This window comes from Scardinius erythrophthalmus (assembly GCF_964197995.2).
Source record: "Scardinius erythrophthalmus genome assembly, chromosome: 4".
Lineage (NCBI taxonomy): Eukaryota > Metazoa > Chordata > Actinopteri > Cypriniformes > Leuciscidae > Scardinius > Scardinius erythrophthalmus.
Genome location: NC_138224.1, coordinates 2906450 through 2927250, shown reverse-complemented (window position 1 = coordinate 2927250; position 20801 = coordinate 2906450). Strand labels below are relative to the sequence as shown.

Below are 20801 nucleotides of genomic sequence, written 5' to 3'. Positions count from 1 at the left end.
CTCAGAAATCGCTAACTGCACCTTAAATGAATGCTAGTTCATTAAACATCAAGCATAATGATGACACAAAGTTAATAAATTGTTTTCATACGATGGCATTTTGACCATGTTTAAAACCCTCATCCTTTCCTCGGGTCATTTTAATCCCAAAACTATATATATTTTTTTTTAAATCTAAAAAAATAGTGTTTATCGGAGGGGCCTCGCACTTGAACCACATACACACACACACACAAATTTTTTTTTAATGGATTCGAGGAGTTTTGTGGTTAAAAAAAAAAAATCTGTAAGACTGGAGAAACTGGAAGAACTGAAAGAGAGGGCTACTCTCTGAGAAAACAAAGGAAATTACATGTGTATCTGCATACTGAAGAAAAACTGACTTTAGGACCCAGCGGAACAGCTCATTTGCTCCATATAGAGCTATAAGGCCATCTAGTGGCAAGAGTTATGAAATATCATGTTATGTTATTTTTTTTCCACATGAGGTCGGCAAAGACACCCAGTGTAAGATATTTTGAGCTGAATTAAAAGGATTATGCATGAAATTGTGAGTCATTTTGAATTTAAGTTGAAAGAATGTGAGGAATGTGCTTAAATTACTATTTATTTATTATTTATTGATCAATCCTAATAATTTAAAGGTAAATAAAAAAAGATTATCCAAAAAAATTGCATTAAAATATAGATTTTTTATTTATTTATCAAAATGCTATAAAATAGGCTTTCTGGACAATAAATAAATAAAAATAAGTATAATTCTAGGGCTTCGGGTCATTTTGACCCGCAAGGGAAAGATGTGTTACAAAGTGCAAGGGTGAGTTATTTTTAAATCTTATATTATGAAATGTTTTAATGGTAAGTTCTGTAGTGAGCTCTAAATATATGAAATAGCACTTTAATAAATGTATATTGTGCTTTTTACGTGCACTTGCGTGCAGTCTTCGTGCCCGCTTCAGGTTCGGAGGGGTGGAGTTGTGTTGTGTAGTTGAACTCTCTCTGGTGTGGGTTGGTTGAAGTGCGCTGCAAACACAACACGAGAGTTTGAACAACTGCTCATCTTTCACTGAGGATTGCAAGAGTGGGTTTAGGGTGAAGACCGAGGGATGTTTGAGAAGGTGAAGAGGAGCGCGTATGATGTGGAGGATTTCAGACGCAATGCATTCAGGAGAAGATCTGGACACAATGTCGAGATGGAGTTCAGACGAGGATCAGTTCCTGGTGAGAGGTCTTTACTGTCGATTTCATCACATGTATCAGGTTATTGTGGATTCACAAGGTCTGTGGTTTGGCGTTTCCTTTAATTAGCATCGTAAGTGTTTGTATTGTCAGTGAAGACGAGTCAAAAATCGTCAGGCCTTCTCTGCTGTTTGATTAAAGGTGCAGTATGTAAAATTGACAGCTAGCGGTTGAAATGGGTAATGCAGTACAAATTCAAAATATTGGTGAGAGTTGTTTGCACCGCCCTTTTCTCCTCAGGCCCTCTTTTACACGTACATGGTTATTTTGAAAAACGGAGACATTTCCCTTCGTTTGCGCCCTTCGTTTACACGCAAATGGAGGATTCGCCAATGAAACCGATTCTTTCTAAAAACTCCGGCCAGAGTGGAGATTTTGAAAATCTTCGTTTGCACGTTTGCATGTAAACAGAGAAAACCGGAGTTTTAGGTAGCGACGTCACAGAATGTGACTATTTTCGGGATTCTGATTGGCTAAGGTGGGCTTGAGCTTCTCGTTACACTGCCACCTACAGGTTTGGCATGCTCTTGACAGCATATACACAGGTTCGTGTGCACGATGTTATTTTTGAAAACGAAGAGGGGTGACATGTCCGTTTATGAAAATAGCCACCTACGTGTAAACGTAGCCTCAGACTCTATGAAGATGTGCAGCAGGGGTTGAGTTGCGAACTTCCCTAAGCAACTCTATGATATATTAATACTTAAAAAATAAAAATAAACAACTCAAACGCACCTATATACATATAGAATGCTGCATTAAACAATTTCATAAGGGAAAAGAGAACAGAAAAAAGGGAACAGTAAACGCGGCTGTGGGAGTGACGGTAAAGTTGATGTTTCTTTCTTCTGACTGTCATTATTAATCTCGTTGTTTTTACACGTGTAATATTTTGTAGTATTCATTGTGCTGTTTTTTTTTTTTTTTTTTTTTTACCTTTATGAATTATATGCATAAATATAAAAGTTAATTTTTTATAGCCTATATCATGTGTATAATATTATACACACATTTATTTAATTTAATTTTATTTTATTTCTGCTCTATTAATAAAGGACTCGAGGAAGTTCATTGACTGAAAGCTGTAGGAATATCATTTTCTATGCAAATTCAGTTAATCTTTAGTTCACTAAGGCTTTTTGTTTCTATCTGGTGTAGTTAGTTACTCAGAATATTGCTTTTAACGTGACCGTTTTTCTCAATTTTGTATTACAACTGTGTCATAAAAATCCTATATAAACAGGATAAAGGCTAGATAGGCCAAGTTCATTTGGTTTTCATCATATTTGATAGTCTTGATACAGCGTTCTGCCAGAAGAGGACAGTATAAACACTTTTTATACACATATTATAATTTTTCTGCAAGCAAATAAACTGCTGAGAAGACTGGCTTTATTATTTGACCCATTATCCCATAAAAAGCATGCGATTTCTCAAATTATAATTGAAATGGTAAATCATATACAGATTTTTATCATCTCCTGTAATGTTATTTTTTCTAGTAAGGAATAAATCAATCTGGGAAATTACAACGTTAATATGTGTCCACTTCAAATAAACAACAAGGTAATCTTTGTCAAACTAATTGAGGCTTGAGAGACTCTGAATGTCAGCTGTTTCTTGCACAGTAAATGTCACACACATGCATTCATGTAGAAAAAAAAGGGAAATGAAGTGAGCTGGTAGAGAGGACCTGCAGTGATCTGAGGCGTCATGTGAACTCGCCTGATTTAGGAGTGCAGTGTGTGTGCAGTGTGTGACCGGGGATCAGGTCAGTGTGTGTGCATTTTTATTTGTTTGTGTCTCTATGCATTTTATCATCTATGCCTTTCGCTTCATGAATTTCATTTGCAAAGTTTTTTTTGTTTTGTTTTGTTACCTGCTTTTAAGATTTGATGTTTGTCGCTGTTTATTAATGACTGTTGGTTTGAAACAAATGTGCTGACAGGCAGAGGCAGATTAAATGACATAACTCAGGATTCCCACGCTTGAGCAAAACCCCAAAACACAAGGCCTTTTAAAACTGGTATTTACAGAGCTGAGAAAAATGAGATTCATTATAGACATTTTGCTGGTTTTTCTCAGCTCTAAAATGCTCTAAAATATGGAAATCTCTGTACAATTATATATATATATATATATATATATATATATATATATATATAATTGCTAGCTGTGAGCGTTTTTAGGTTTGTCTTTTGATTCTCGTGACACTGAGAGCTTGTGGATCCAGGACTTCTCCTTATGAAGGTCTGTCATGTAAAGTGTCAAAGTGAGAGAACCTTTGTCGTGGATTCAGAGCGTGAGGAACTGAGAAACTCGACTGAGGAAGCTCATCGAACCAGTCAAACGTGCCTTTGTTTCTGCATTATTAGGCTGTTTTTATTTACTGAGGCAAAATGGAAGACACTTGTAATGATAAAAGAGCAAATAAAGACCGTATAGATATTTTCAGAAGACTCAGAGAAGTTTCCAAAGTCTTGGCTATGGTATAAAAAAAATTAAACTTTAAAAATAAAAGATTATTAAACAGGAAAAGCAATACAGTTAATTTAATGCACACTTGGGCATGTTGTCACACTGTATGTGAATGATGCTGTGTATTGCTGTGTTGTTATTGTTAACCAAAACTATTAAAAATCTTTTTTTTTGTTATTGAAATGAAATAAAATGTAAATATCAGGTGAAAAATTTCAACTTAAACTTAAATGTTTTTTTATTAACTAAGTAGAAATATTTAAAAACTGCAAAAATTTATTTAAAAAAATAATTAAATGCTAATTCAAAATATTAATAGATAATATAATATTAAAAAAACTATGGAAATTACAAAAAAGCACATAACAAAATTGAATTAAACTTAAAATAAAATAAAAATATATAATTAAATGCTAATTCAAAATATGTAAACTAATAATAATGTAAAAATGACAAAAACAACTAAATTGAATCAATACTTAAACTAAAATTAAATTGAAAATTATAAAGTATATAAATAAAAGCTAATTAATAAATACTATAATATTAATGCTATTCCTAAAACAAAACTAGTCATCTTTCACCGTATGTATTTGAGTAAAACAGACCTATTAATGACAATTAAATGATAAACCATTATTTTGACTGACAAATATCATAACAAATACTTGTGATAATTTTCGCAAACGCACACAAATCCTCATTTAACAATGAGCTAGATATGTGTAAACACCATAAAAACACTGCAGTCGTGGGTTTAACTTATATTTTAAAATGCACACTCATAAAGTGTTTTTATGAGCCTATAATTGCCCGATTGTGTCCAAGAGGATGTGTGTTTACGTGCACAATAGAGGAAGCAGCAATTCTCACTAAATGCACAAATAGTGAGACCCTTCAGATGTGGCTTTCAGTTTGCATTCTCATTCTGGTGATTTATTATCAATAAAAACGAAAAGATTTACTGTTCTAATCGAAATGACCTGTTGTTTTTGAAGAAGTTGTGTGTGTGTGTGTGTGTGTGTGTGTGTGTGGTCAGGAGACGCTGGATGTGACGATACAGACAGGAGTTTGCTGAGAGACAGGACTTCTGTGCTGAGAAAGACTGCGGCGTACACCGTCTCATCGATGCCTCCTCCAGCAGGTACATCACTGACACACACACACGCACACACACACACACACGCACGCACGCACGCACGCACACAGTCATATCTACAGACCAGCTGGAAACCACTCAGGACAGTTAGTTTAACACTCACACTGTCTTAAGAAAATGTACAATTCTAAGCATTTCTACAGTACTGTAGGGGGACAGGAAGTGATGTAGGTCGCGCTGTGGCCATTACCCACAAACTGAACCAAATGACTAATTCTCATGTTTGTAGTTGTTGTTTATGGGTAGTTATACTGTAGGTCAGATGCCAAATGGTGAGTGGTGTGACATGCTTTGCATTAAAAAATAAAAAATGTTTTCAATGGAAACACAAAAAATCATGTTTTAGTAACTTAATTCTCACTATGAGATAATGAGATGTAAGATATGCTATGAGATAAAAAGTCAAAATTCTTTTATTGATACAAAGTCAAAAAAAAAAATCATAAATCAAAATTGACATGCTAAGTTTGAAGGTCAAGATTATGAGATAATTAGCTTGTCTATTAGCATGTCTTATGTCATAATTATGACTTTCTAGATCATAATTAAAATTTTGTATCTCATAATTTCAACAGTGCCATAACCTCGACTTAGTATGTCATAATTATGACTTACTACATAAAAATTTCACCTTTTTAACTAATAATTTTGACAGAATCATAATTTTGACTTAGTATGTCATAATTCCGGTTTACTAAAGCATTATTTAGCCCTTTATGTGGGGAAAATAGGTTTCCGATATTTATTCCAATATATTCTTGTGTAAATATTATCAGTGTGGTTTTTATGAGCTGATTTCTTTCTTTTTTTTGACATGGAAGATTTTTTTTTTAAATAATTAAAATAAAATAAAGTCTAAAAGTTTATTTAAATGTAGTATGATAGGTGTAAAAGTCTTATATAAGTTTTCCACCATAATTAAACCTACAATCTTCCATTTGAACAAGGGAATATTCTAGATGTATTGTTATCACACACCTTATGTGCTTGTGTGGGTTTGATTACAGTGACCCCTGCTGGTTGTGTTGGAGGAGAACATACTCCCGAGTCACAGGCCCAAACCAAACCCGGTCATGAAGCATCTTTCATCTCTTTATTTTCCACTATAGTGCTTCCCAAACCGAAATTCCAGTGTCCAGTGAAGATTTCAAGTGGAAACATCATGGAGGGAGAGGACATCGTGACAAATATAACCCGAAGGAGGACGTCAGCCATCTCCAAAAATTACAGACACTTCGACAAGAGGTATGTGTGCATGCATCAGAAACACATAATAATAATTATATATATATATATATATATATATATATATATATATATATATATATATACAAATCAACAGGTTGAATTTATGTTTCTCATCTTCTTAAACGCTGCTTAAGTTCTCCGAAATACAAGGGGGGTTGAACTCTCACCCCTCACTGTTTTCCTTTCTGGAAAACAAAGAGTTTGATTTTGTTATTAATTTCTTGTCTTTCATTCATAAGTGCAGATGATTTAAATCTAAACCTAGCTTTAATCAGTGGATGAATGAGGTTAAACTCTTGTGCAAATCTTACAAATGTGTTAAAACCAGAAAGCGCTTCCATTGGTTTCTCTTTTGGATGCGTATACATACATTTATAAAAAGCCCCTTTTGGTTTAATTTAGATTTAATTAAATTTTTTATTTTAATTTGTTTTATTGTGACTTTACTGTTAGCTGTGCTCAACCTAAGACTGAACAATTGCTGTTATATTCAGAGATTTGATTATGTACCTTGTTTGCTTGTGTTGTTGAAACATAAAAATAATAATAAAACCTTTTTTTTTTACTTGCGTCTCCTTAAAAACGTTTAAAAAAAAAGGTTCTCCAAAATACACTGAAAGCTATCTATCTATCTATCTATCTATAAAGTCATTTTCATTGCCATTTAAGTGAAATAAGTGAACATAAACATACAAACTTGATAAAAATGATCATTCTAGAAGGAAAATTTCAGATGGCATTTTGCATTCATTTGGTTTTTGCATCTGAAGTCTTCATAGATAGATAGATAGATTTATAACCTCTTTCAGTTTATTTTGGAGAACCTTTTTTAACGTTTTTAAGGAGATGCAATTAAAAAATAATAATAATAATATTTTTTTATTATTATTATTATGTTTCAACAACACAAGCAAACAAGGTACATAATCAAATCTCTGAATATAACAGCAATTGTTCAGCCTTAGGTTGAGCACCAAACAGTGAAGTCACAATAAAACAAATAATTAAATAAAATAAAATTAAAATCAAAAGGAGCTTTTATAAATTAATTTATACTTATCCAAAAGAGAAACTTGTGGTTTTTAACACATTTGTAAGATTTGCACAAGAGTTTAACCTCATTCATCCACTGATTAAAGCTAGGTTTAGATTTAAATCATCTGCACTTATGAATGAAAGACAAGAAATTAATAACAAAATCAAACTCTTTGTTTTCCAGAAAGGAAAACAGTGAGGGGTGAGAGGTCAACCCCCCTTGTATTTCGGAGAACTTAAGCAGCGTTTAAGAAGATGAGAAACATAAATTCAACCTGTTGATTTGTAATGGTTTCATGCATGCGTTCATACTTCATAAATAGGACAGTGGAGAGAAAATCACCCCCTCGTTTCTGTCTCCGCCTTTCAGACTTTCACTTCCTGTTGCAATGACACACGCACACACACACAGTATTTTTGATCTAATACTCTCTTCCAGCGTCAGCAAATCTCCATCAGACTGTTCTCCACGCATTGAAGCTCCTGTGAACCCCGAACGCTCGGACTCGGAGGTCTTCTCTCAGGTGTCCTCGCAGGAGCCCGGCTGGCACGTCTGGTCAGGCTGGTGGTCCGAAGAGGTCAAAGGTGAAGGTGTGCTTGGAGAGCCAGAGCATCTCCTGCCACCCTCAGAAACCAGCAGGAGTGAGAGCGTTGTACGGGAACACAAGGACGAGACTCGATGGCAGGGGAACGTCCTAAATGAAGAGATGCAGAACATGGAGAAAGATGAAGACAAACAAGTGAGTTGTTATGCTGCGTTTTAGGATGTGAAAGACAAGCTGCACTGTTACTAGTCCTCGTACGAGTCAATGCCAAACACTCATTATTAGACTGTGGTGCGGACATGAGTGGGCCACAGTTTTCACCTGTTAGATGATGAAATGGGTGAATAATGACAACAATAATAATAATTAGAATTTTTGTTATTATTATTATTTAAAATAAAATGAATTGCATTTGCATTTTTTTAAATACAATATTTAAATGATTAATTTTAACATTGTTAAAGTGATTAAAATATATATTTTTTATTTAATTTATTAACATAAATTATTATTTATTTACATGCATTTTAATTATTACTTTTTACAATTTTTTTATTATTTAAAAATAATTATTTGTATTGATTTATTTTTAAATATATTTTAATACAGTATTGTAATTTTGATTTAAATACTTAAATTCAGAATTATCAAATTATTGTTTTTTTAATTAGTCATTTTTTAAATGATTATAAATTATTTAAGTTTTTAATTATTACCTAAAGCTATTAAAATTATATATATATTAAAAAAAAAAATTTTTTAAAGGCTTTGGATAAAAGCCTTAAAAAGTTCAAAAAATTATCAAATTATTCTTTTTTTAAATGAGTAAATAATTTAAATGAGTAATTGTAAAATTATTATAAATTATTACATTTTTTAATTATTACTTAAAGCTATTAAAAATGATTTAAACTTTTTTTTTGGAAAGGCTTTGGATAAAAGCGTCTGCTAAATGAACGAATGTAAACGCAATGTAAAATGTATATAGATAACTCTATAGACTCTTTTAACCGAAAACACACAAGCAAAATCTTAGGGACCACAAATCAACACCCTGGCAGACAATTACAACACCCTTGCATCAGGACATCAAGTTTCACATGTAATTTTCTTCAAAAAACTGTGTGAATTTTTTTGTGTGTGTGTCATTACAGTCCTCCAAATGTCAAATTAAAGCTGCAAAACAGTCACGAATGTGTGACGAATCAGATATTTTTGTGTTATCAGAAGTGGCTCATCAGCCCAACCACAAGACACTGTGTTTTTCCACCCAGAGTGTAATTTCAGTGGCTTTCCAACATCAGACATTACCCAAGATACCGCAGTGACATGTCATACTTTCAGATTTAATAATAGAGAGGAAATAACAGGCTGTTTTCGACAGGAGCAGATCAAAGAGCTCAAACTCTACAAGATCGCCAATGAGCTCCTGCAGACGGAGAGGGCGTACGTGACCCGTCTGCATTTGCTGGACCAGGTCAGTCCATGTTCTTCACTCACTTTAAAGGAATACTTCACCGATTAGCATTAAGCTTTGTATCAGTGGAAACCCGGTGGTATTTTCGAGTGACCGTGCTTCCCCCCCTCATGTCCCCCTGAGACGAGAGATTTCTGTATTGTGTGTCTGGAAATAAACCTCAGATGACGCAAAAATCATCATTTAGCTCATCAGAGGCTCTTTTGTCCAGAGGCGAGAGACTCCAGCCAGTAGGAGGAGCTCGTCCCGCATGTCTTCAACCCGCCCATAGGGGGATCTCACCATAAAACGCCGTCTTTTCAGTTTCCAGTCGACTAGTAGCCTAGCTGTATCATTTCTCCCGACACTGCCCTCTGTAACCGGGAGGCGTGGCTTGGGAGTGTCCTCGTAGGGCAGCGAAGCAAGTGCATTCAGGGAGTTGTAGTCTTTCATCCACATGAGCCAAAAATACATTTTCTGGCTTTTCTCAGTCTAGAAGGCACCAACTTCTAAAATAACTTCACTTTTCTGCTACATAAATGACCCAATTTAAATACACATTCATCTTTCCAGCGGTGAAATATCCCTTTAAACTCTTTAAAATCACTCGGGGTTCTTTATCGGCATCGATGGAATCCCACAAAAGAATCTTTATAGTGGAGAAAGATTTGTAAAATGCTCTTCAAACTATGAAATTAAAAGGTTCTTTCAAGAACTGATCATTGAAATCATCTTTAGGGCTAGTTCACCCAAAAATGAAAATTAGCCCATGATTTACTCGCCCTCAAGCCATCCTATGTGTATATGACTTTCTTCTTTCAGACAAATACAATCAGAGTTATATTAAAAAATGTCCTGGCTCTTCCAAGCTTTATAATGGCAGTGAATGGCCGTATATTTTTGTGAAGTCCATCAAAGTGCATCTATCCATGATAAAAGTGCATCTATCCATGATAAAAGTGGTCGATTGTCGAGTTCACGCGCGTGATCATAGGTAACTAAACCTATGCGCCCGAACTCGACAATCGATTACTATGGACTTCGACCGAAAACAGGATGTAAATACAGGTATGTGCGCTGGCTGAAATAACATCATTTTTATTAATATCTTCACCGTGTTCACTCTGAAGGAATCACTCACATTAGCTGTGCACATGTAATGACACATCAAGGATGTTAAGAGGCTAAAAGCAGGTTTAAAACTTGCCCCATTGAAGTCAACAGGGTGCAAATTTTAAAAAGAGGATTACTCGGTGTAGGCAACACCGATTTTTGTCGTTGTTCTCTGTATTGACAGCACTCCAAATTTACAAAAAAATGAGCTCAATGTTAAAATTGACCGGAGTTCTCCTTTAAATACACAGAGAACAGATCAGGGAAATGAGACACAGCTGAGACAAATTAACTCAATGACTAATTAACAAGAAAAACTACAAAGGACTACAAAACATGGCACAGAACAGGAATCATGACACCGTCAGACTAAAATAACTACGTCATTTTTTTATATAACTCCGATTGCATTCGTCTGAAAGAAGAAAGTCATATACACCGAGGATGGCTTGAGGGCGAGTAAATCATGGGGTACTTTTCATTTTGGGGTGAACTATCCCTTTAAGAGTGACGTGTGCACTGTTTCTGCAGGTGTTCTGTGCTAAGCTCACAGAGGAGGCTGGGAAGGGGGCGTTTCCTATCGAGGTGGTGAAGAGCATCTTCTCGAATGTGGGATCCATTCACACCTTCCACAGCGAGTTCCTCCTGCCCGAGCTGGAGACGCGGATGAGCCAGTGGTGAGCCTCGTCGTCGTCATCTTCTTCTTCTCAGATCTTCTCAGACTCCTGCTCACGTCTCGTCCTCCCGCAGGGACTCCATACCCCGCATCGGGGACATCTTGGCTCAGCTCGCGCCCTTTCTGAGGATGTACGCCGAATACGTGATCAACTTCGACAGCGCCATGGATCTGCTCAAACAGTGGATGGAGCGATCGGCACAGTTTAGCGGCATCATTCAGGAAATACAGGTGCTTTTACCTGAATTATATATATATATATGTGTATGTATGTGTATACATATGTGTATACATTACCGGTCAAAAGTTTTAGATCGGTACGATTTTTTATGTTTTTAAAGTCTCTTCTGCTCACCAAGGCTGCATTTATTTGATAAAAAAATACAAACAAAAAGTCATGTTGTGAAATATTATTACAATTTAAAACAACTGTTTTCTATGTGAATATACAGTAAACTGTAATTTATTCCTGTGATCAAAGCTGAATTTTCAGCATCATTACTCCAGTCTTCAGTGTCACATGATCCTTCAGAAATCATTCTAATATGAGGATTTGATGCTCAAGAAACATTTATGGTTATTATCAATGTTGAAAACAGTTTTTTACATTTTTATTTCATGATGCTATGATGAATAGAAAGTTGAAAAGAACTTATATTCTTATAAGTTTTCTTATTATCTTTTCTATAAAAAAAAAAAAAAAAATATATATATATATATATATATATATATATATATATATATATATCTCAAATAATTGTGTCTGATTTTCCAGTTAAATAGCTAAAATATATATAAAATAAAATTATTTAAATTACTTGGTTCTGGTTTTCCAGCTATAAATATATAAAACAATTATAATTTGGTTTGATTTACCGGTTAAATATCTAAAATATGTATAAAAAATAATATAAAATAACTTGGCCTGATTTTCCAGTTAAATGTCTAAAATATACATAAAAATATATAAAATAATTAGGTCAGATTTTTCAGACAAATATTTAATATAATATGAAATAATTTGTTAAATATCCAAATATTTATCAAATAAAAAAATATATTCTTCAACACCAATTTACTTGAAGCAACACTGCAATTGTATCTTTAATAGAATATTTTGACTAATTTTTTTTATTGGATTGATTGAACTGTTGTTGAAATGTTTATTAATGCACACATACTAGTTTTAAACGGTAGGCAATATACAGTATGCAAAACACAAGTGTTACATTCAGGAACATTCATTAGCATGACTTCACAAAGTGGCATGACTTCCCAAAGGAATACATTTTTGGTTTGATGTGTGTTTTCCAGAGTCAGGACGTGTGTGGGAATCTGACTCTGCAGCATCACATGCTGGAGCCGGTGCAGCGGGTTCCTCGCTACGAGATGCTGCTCAAAGACTATCTGAAGAAGCTCCCGGAGAACGACACGGACCGCAGCCAGGCCGAGAGTGAGACATGTTTATGTGTTTCAAGCACAGCGTGTGTGTGTGTGTGTGTGTGTCCTTCAAAGCTAAGCATGAGCAACTGAACGTGAACATACAGGATAAAGTGAAAGTGTTGTTTAGCTCCCAGAGACTTTCAGTTCCATTACTGAATGAGTCAACTCAGATATCACTTCTCCTTCCCGTTTTCCAGAGTCCCTGAACATCATCTCAATGGCTGCCGCACACTCCAACACGGCCATCCGCAAGATGGTGAGACACACTTTCACTTAACCCTCCAGTTACATGCGTTAGTCAGAACAAGATGGCCGTCTTCCTGACTGTGATTTATGATGTTTGTATGCAATTGTAGTCTTAAATACGACTCTATTTTGTATATTCGAGCCACTATATATATTTAATATATTATATATATTATTAAATTAGTATATATATATATATATATATATATATATATATATATATATATATATATATATATATATATATATATATATGTGAAACTCAAAAAATTTGAATATCGTGCAAAACTTAATTTATTTCAGTATGTCAACTTAAAAGGTGAAACTAATACATTATATAGACTCATTACATGCAATATGATATATTTAAAGCCTTTATTTGTTATAATTTTGATGATTATGGCTTACAGCTTATGAACATTTTCAAAATTTCTGAGATTTTGAATTTGGGGTTTTCATAATCATCAAAATTATAGCAAATAAAGGCTTGAAATATCTCACTTTGCATGTAATGAGTCTATATAATGTATTAGTTTCACCTTTTAAGGAGTTGAATTACTGAAATAAATGAACTTTTCCACTTTTTTTTAGTTTCACCTCTGTATGTGGTATCACCATGAAAATATATAAAAAACATTATATAAAATATATAAAAAAGTAATGCATTTATTATTTTATTTTTTTATTTAGACAAATAGTTGTCTAGCACTTTCAAGAGAAATTTTTCGCAGCATCAAATATGAATCCATTTTAGAGTTTTTTATCCAAAGCAAACTTTGTAACACTTTACAACAAGGTTCTAATTATTAACATGAGTTAATTACATTAGTTAACATGAACCAAAAATGAGCAATACATAGCATTTATTAATCTTGATGTTAATTTCAATATTTACTAATACATAACTGAAATCGTAAGTTGTATCTGTGTGTAATATTATGTAACGGATGGGATGAAAAATAATATTTTTATTAACTAGCATTAACAAAAGACTATGAAATACTGTAACAAATATATTGCTCACTGTTAATGTTAATTCATTAATTAACCAAAATTAACTAATTAAACTTACTAAAACCTTGTGTATGTTTGTAAATTGCTCTTTTATAGAATTTCAACTTGTTACTCGCCTTGAAAATAGGGGTTAAAACACCAACTAAGCTTTCGAGTCTTTTCTCTGCGTGTTTTCCAGGAGAACCTGAAGAAGCTCATGGAGATCTATGAGATGCTGGGATGTGAGGAGGACATCGTTAACCCGTCCAACGAGCTCATTAAAGAAGGACAGATCCTAAAGCTGGCCGCCAGAAACACCTCGTCCATGGAGAGATACCTCTACCTGGTGAGATCAGTCAATCACGGTCATGCATGCAAACGCACTGCAAAAAATTATTTTCTTACACAGTGTTTTTGACTTGTTTCACAGTACAAACATCTAAACATTTATACATTTACTTGAGAAACTAGATTACTTAAGGTATTAAGTCTTTGAAAAATATGATTATGGCTTACAGGTAATACTTTATTTTAGTGTCCTTGTTACATATGTTACATGCACTTACCTTAGTAATAACAGTAAATTATGCATAATTACATGCAAATAACCCTCAACCTAATCCTACTCTAACCCTATAGTAAGTACATGTAGTTGCTAAATATTACTCAGTACTTAAATATATTAATTACACTGTAACAATGACACCTTAAAATAAAGTGTAACCCTTTACTTTAAGGTGTCAGTATTACAGTGTATTTGAAGAGTGCCATCTGAAATTTTCTTCTAGAATGATAATTTTTATGAAGCTTGTATATTTTTAGTTCAGTAATTTCACTTAAATGGCAATTCAAATTACCTATTAATTGTCATTTAAGTGAAATTACTGAACTTAAATACACAAGCTTTATGAAAATGATCATTCTAGAAGAAAATTTCAGATGGCACGCATCTGAACTCTTCAATTATATATCTAAGCATTGGGTTAATAATTAACAACATGTACTTACTATAGGATTAGGGTTTGGTTGAGGGTTAGTTGTATGTAATTATGCATAATTTACTGTTATTACTATGGTAAGTGCATGTAACATATGTAACAAGGACACTGTAAAATAAAGTGTTACCGGATTATGTTTATATTATGTATATTACATGATGTATTTTAATCACGGCATCGTTCTCTTTACAGTTTAACAACATGTTGTTGTACTGCGTGCCCAAGTTCAGTCTTGTGGGTCAGCGGTTCACCGTGCGCAAGCGGGTCGGCGTTGCGGGCATGAAGGTGCGCGAGACCTCCAATGACGACTATCCTCACACGTTCCAGGTGTCGGGTAAAGAGCGAACGCTGGAGCTGCAGGCCAGGTGACGACACAATCCACTCATCTGACGTGTGTATAAAGAATAGCGTCTGTTTTAATCTCATAATGACTGTAGCTTTTCATTGTTCACAGCTCAGAGCAAGACAAAGAGGACTGGATTAAGGTATCAGTGTCGTTCAGTTGCTCACAGCTACAGTAAATCTGAGTTATATGAATGTAAGGATCAAGTATGGAAGCTTGTTTCGGCCATGGAATAGACAATAGGCAATATTTTATCTAACAATTCTGACTTTTATGCAATTATGAGGAATAAAGGAATTGCGAGGGGGAAAATGTCTGATTCGTGAGATATAGAGATATTCGTGAGAAAAAGAGTCAGAATTAAGAGGTTATAAAAAACTTTTTAATTATGTAGCGAAAACAAGTTAGTGACTTAACTCGCAATTCTATTTTTTTCTCAGAATTGACCGTTTTTTATCTCACAATTCTGACTTTTTTTTTGCAATTGCGAGACATAAACTCAGGAATTAAAAATTTGTCGTCATAAATGGCAGTTTATATTTCGCAATTGCGAGAAAAATAGTTTCTCATTTTTTATATTCCGTGGCTGAAACAAGCTTCCAAATGAAAAGTTTTAATGTGGGTTGTTTACGTTCCAGGCGTTCCAGGAGACCATTGAAATCTTTCAACAGAAGAACGAAACTTTCAAGTCAGCCTCTAAAGAAGTGGCGGATGAGGTGTCTGTAAGTAGAAATGTGCTAAACAGAGCGCTAAAGAGCAAATCCATGAACTGTTCTTTATTGAAAACACTTTCTTTATCTGTGCTCATGTGTTTTTCAGAAAGAGGAGTTGGGGAAGAGAGCGCCGCGCTGGATTCGGGACAATGAAGTGACCATGTGCATGAAATGCAAGGAGCCCTTCAACGCTCTGACCCGCAGGAGACACCACTGCAGGGCGTGTGGATACGTGAGTCTGCATGCATACAAAGTTCTGTCATGAAACTCTTGATGGCGCAGGCTCAGAAGTCCTGCTTGCAGTTGACCCTTCGCAGGGAGTTTGATTGACAGGCGATCTGACCAATCATAATCCGCCATTTTTGTCCGACAAAGCAGTTTAGAGTAGGGCTGCACGATATTAGAAAAAAAATTACATTGCGATATTTTTTTCCCAACGATATATATCGCGATATTGCGAGCCATCAATCCAGGCTAAAGTCAATAATTACCATTCCATGTTATTAATAATTTCACTATAAGCAAGCTTCATTACAAGTGACAAAAAGGCCACTTAATATTTTATTCCAGAAACATATTTCTCTCAGAATTCGGTGAACGTTCTACACAGGACCTAACGTACTTCAGGTTCTAGAACCCGAAAAATTATGTTTTCTGTGCTGATTCAGTGACACGTTCATATAAACGGCACCTAGAACCAGCAAAAGTAATGATTAATAATATGTAAAATATTATAATGAAACATTTTAATTGTTTATTAATAAACAAGTGTTTTCTGTAAAGATGAAGTTGACAATAGCCTACTGACTCGCGATCTTCGCAGCAGTGATCGGGAGAAATGCACTTTTCATACAGATTAATTATTTTTTTTTTAATGGTTCTTCTGTAGATAATAGTTATATTTCTATTTTTTTATTATTATTATTGTTATTTTTCGGTGTGTGAGGCGAGTAGGCTACCTTTTATGCTGAGTTTCGGTTCATGGATGGTAGCTTAATTTCCAGTTCAGGCGCTGGCTGCTATATTTAATTTTTAGGCTATTTATTAAATCCAGGAAATTGGATAATGAAATACTGATTAAAATTAAGATACAATTAATACAAAACGAAATTCGTTTTAAAGAAAGGCTTTGTGCTTTCTGTTTGAGGTCTCTGTGAAAGTTTTAAAGCAGTCTTTTTGTGCCGCTTTCATAACGGCCGCGTGACGAGTCCGTAATGTCACGTAACATTGTTTTTTTCCTCATAAATGCGAACACGAAACAACTTTTTTTTAAAAGACAATCATCCACAACTTAATAACACTCCAGCAAAGTAGCCTACCTCTTTTTGGTCAACATCCTCCTTTTTGTAGACGAAATAGGCTAGTCCCAAATAGCTGATTTTGACTTTTTTTGCGGCGGATCCTCTTCGTCGCGCATTTTTAGCTATAGGATTGCCAGTGAATGTTGGCTGTGAGCGGTGAGCTGCGGCACAGAGAACCAATCACTGTGCAGGCACGCAGAACGCGTATGTCACCCCAGCAAAAAGCCATACAACAAACTTGTGTTTACTGTGTGCTACCCTGGTGCTACCGTTCTCTTACACTATGGGTGCTACTAACGTAAAGTTACCCTTCACATCGCATGTTCCGGCGATGTGACTATCACTCATTCGCACATCGCGATGTCGATGTTAAAACAGAATATCGTTCAGCCCTAGTTTAGAGAGTTAGTAGATTAACGTCGGAGGATTTGAACTTGAAATGTCCTGACGTCTGTCCGTGGTTAAAACAACATTCCTTCTGATGTTCATTCATGTTTATTTGATGCTATAAATGAACTAGAAGGAAGAGATGATCGGTTCACGAGCAGCTTTAACTGAGCGATCTGTCAGACACATTAAAAACATCCAAATCATCTTACTAAGAAGCCATGATATTGGCATATATAGAGTGATGACTGATATTTATATGCATTTTATGTAAGTATACTGTTATGAAGATCTAATTGATTTATCTTCTTATATAAATATGGCAATATAAATATCAGCATCTTCACCAAATTGCGTATTTTATTGTGGGCCTCTGAATAAAACTGAGGTGTTTTTCCTCCTTGAGTTTGAGCTCAATAATCTCACTATATCATACAATATGATCAAATATTTTTTGATTAAATATGATATTATTTTTTACTTTACATGGTTATAATATTGTTTTTTAGAAGGTTTTGAAGTGAAGCAAGCTTTTTTTTGTACTTTAAAAGATGAGCTTATGTTCTAAGATGTGTTTCAGGTTGTGTGCCATAAATGTTCGGACTACAAGGCGCCACTGCGGTACGACAGTAACAGATTAAATAAGGTCTGTAAAGACTGTTACTTCACTCTGACCGGCAGAGTGGACACCGAGGAACCAGTTGCTGGGAAGAAAAGAGGAATTCTTGAGGTACTTGTTATTGATGTGTTTTTTTTGTTTTCTTTCTGTCTGTGTGAACCGTTTTTGATTTTTCTCCTCCTGACCTTTACCAGATTGAAGCAGCTCAGGTCTCAGGAAACAGTGTTCTGTGTGGCTTCCTGCAGTACAGTGACAAAACTAAACTGTGTCAGAGGTACTGGTGTGTGATTCCACAGCACGAAGCACTGGTGCTTTACCTGTATGGCGCTCCGCAGGTGAGAGACACTCACAATAATGGGCTAAAGATATCACTGAATATGCTGATTTCTTCTTATTATCTTTATCTATTGTCAGATTATCTTTCTGTTATGTTGGCTTGACAAAGCAATGCCCTAGCAGCCACTCTGAACACATTAGGATCTGCTTAGCAACACCCTAGTAACAACTCATAACATAGCAACTCTTGATGAACTGTTCTGAACACCTTAGCAACCACTTAGCAACGTCCTTGCTACCATCTGAAACCCCAGTGTCATGTATGATATCAATACATTACATCCAGGAACTACTCTGAGCATCTAAGCAACACCCTAGCAACCACTCAAAACACCTAAGCAACCACTTAGCAACATCCTTGCTACCATCTGAAACCCCAGTGTCATGTATGATATCAATACATTACACCCAGGAACTACTCTGAGCATCTAAGCAACCACTCAAAACACCTAAGCAACCACTTAGCTACATCCTAGCTACCATCTGAAACCATAGCAACTACTTTGAAGGCATTCGCAACATCCTAGCAACCATAAGAAACATAGTAACAACTTGGAACACCTTAGCAACCACTTAGCAACATCCTAGCAACCATTAGAAACATAGTAACAACTTGGAACACCTTAGCAACCACTCTGCAACATCCTAGCTGCCATCTGAAACATTAAACAATTACTCTGAAAGCATTATCAACAGCTTAGCAACCACTAGAAACAGCTCAAAACTCCTTAGCAACCACTCTGCAACATTCTAGCTACCATCTGAAACCCTAGCAACTGATCTGAAGGCTTTAGCAACCATCTAAAGTCTTGAAAACCACTCAGAACACCTTAACAACGTCCTAGTTACCTCCTGAAACCCCAGAGACTGCTCTGAACACCTAGTGACAACCTAGCAACCACTTAGCAACATCCTAGCTACCAACTGAAACCCTAGAAACTACTCTGAAAGCATCAGCAACTGCATAGCAACATCCTAGCAACAACTCAGAACACCTTAGCAACCATTTAACAACGTTTTAGCTACCATCTGGAACCTTGGCAACCACTTAACAACGCCCAAGGAACCTCTCTATACACCTTAGCAACCACTTGTCAAGTTGCTATTACCAGAAACCCTTAAAACCACCTTAGCAACGCCTTAGCAACCACTCAGAACATGCAACTTTAGTAACTTATCTTTTCTAGATTTAAAAGTTAATATCGACCGTGACTCAGTCCAGTTTCTTTGGGATTTCCCCCCCCCAGGATGTCAAAGCCCAGTGTACCATCCCGCTCCTGGGTTACCAGGTTGAGGACGTGGATCATCCTCCCTCCAGCTTCCGTCTGTGCCAGTCCAAATCTGTCCACTGCTTCACTGCCGACACGGAGGAAATAAAGCTGCGCTGGCTGAGAGTGATACGCAAAGCCGTGATCGGGGAGATGCTGGAATGCCAGACGCCAGATGGAGACCTTGCCAACGGCGACCATGAAGGCGTGCCTGATGGCTCCTGAAAAAGACAGCTGGTTTTCCACCTCTTGCACTGTTCGGTGTGCAACTCTTAAAATGTGTTGGTAAAGATAACGCTTAGGGAACAGATTGGATTTGTTTGGGAGTGTATATTTTAATGCAGATATTTTAATGCACTATAATGTCGACCTCAATCAAGACTGGTAAAACATTCAGTAATTATTTAAATGATTTTACTGACTTAGTCTACAAAAGTATTTGTTTGCAGACCAATCACTGCAAAGCTAATCCAAATTATGCTTTGTGATTTATAAGTCTTTCTCTTTGTGCCATCATCTTGTATGTATATTTTTATTTTTTTAATGCTGTTTGTCACTGTCCATACGATTTATGCACTTTATTGCTTTTTGTAATGGACGTTGACATTAAAATGAATAAAAGAAAAAAAGCTCTATTGCCTTGATCCTTAGACCTGTCTGTGGTGGATATTCAAAACAATGCATTTTAATTAATAAAAAATAAATACAAAAACGAACAAACTAATGTTTGTTATTTTGAATTCAGTTTTGGGGTGAAATGTGACTTTAGATTCAGATTCACACACATAAAGGAAGACTTTACGCTTATTCAACACGATTATTTGGTCAAATGAACAACATTTTGAAGATTACACTATTTCCAAACTAATAATGATATTTAGACTGTACTTATTGTATGTAGGGGAAGTGGCACACCATGACTTGCCTTTTTTGCAATCAAAGTATGAAGACATGAAGAAACAAACCAACAGAGGAAGTCCTGAGAACCGACAAAACCCCAAAAAATTGCATCAACAGAAACACTAGGAGCCATTAAGGAATTTTGAACATTACAAAAACATTGCAATAAGACATCCCAGCTAACAAAAATATTCTGAGAACATTTTTCTAACACATTTTTTGTAAATTTTTTGGGATTGATACTTTAGAACATTATATAATCGGACGTTAATTCAACTGACATTTTTTAAAGCTTTCACAAAAAA

The 20801-nt window shown here is 35.2% G+C and overlaps 1 protein-coding gene across 7 annotated transcripts; it reads left to right on the top strand.

Moving 5' to 3' along the window:
* The first annotated feature begins 867 nt into the window (after positions 1–867).
* Positions 868–20287, top strand: fgd4b (FYVE, RhoGEF and PH domain containing 4b). Of its 7 annotated transcripts, none has more exons than XM_081363925.1 (17): positions 868–1221; positions 4757–4861; positions 5986–6121; positions 7599–7899; positions 9089–9181; positions 10805–10950; positions 11024–11180; positions 12264–12402; positions 12590–12648; positions 13831–13977; positions 14822–14994; positions 15084–15114; positions 15611–15694; positions 15792–15917; positions 17954–18103; positions 18187–18327; positions 19576–20287. In XM_081363925.1, the coding sequence occupies exons 1-17, from the start codon at positions 1107–1109 to the stop codon at positions 19819–19821; spliced, it is 2349 nt and encodes a 782-aa protein (XP_081220051.1). In that variant the 5' UTR covers positions 868–1106; the 3' UTR covers positions 19822–20287. The 7 variants fall into 7 exon arrangements, with proteins under 7 accessions (XP_081220051.1, XP_081220052.1, XP_081220056.1 ...); XM_081363926.1 differs by having other exon boundaries at positions 942–1221; positions 4716–4861; XM_081363930.1 differs by lacking the exon at positions 868–1221 and adding an exon at positions 2947–3010 and having other exon boundaries at positions 4719–4861; positions 9095–9181.
* The last annotated feature ends 514 nt before the right edge of the window (positions 20288–20801 follow it).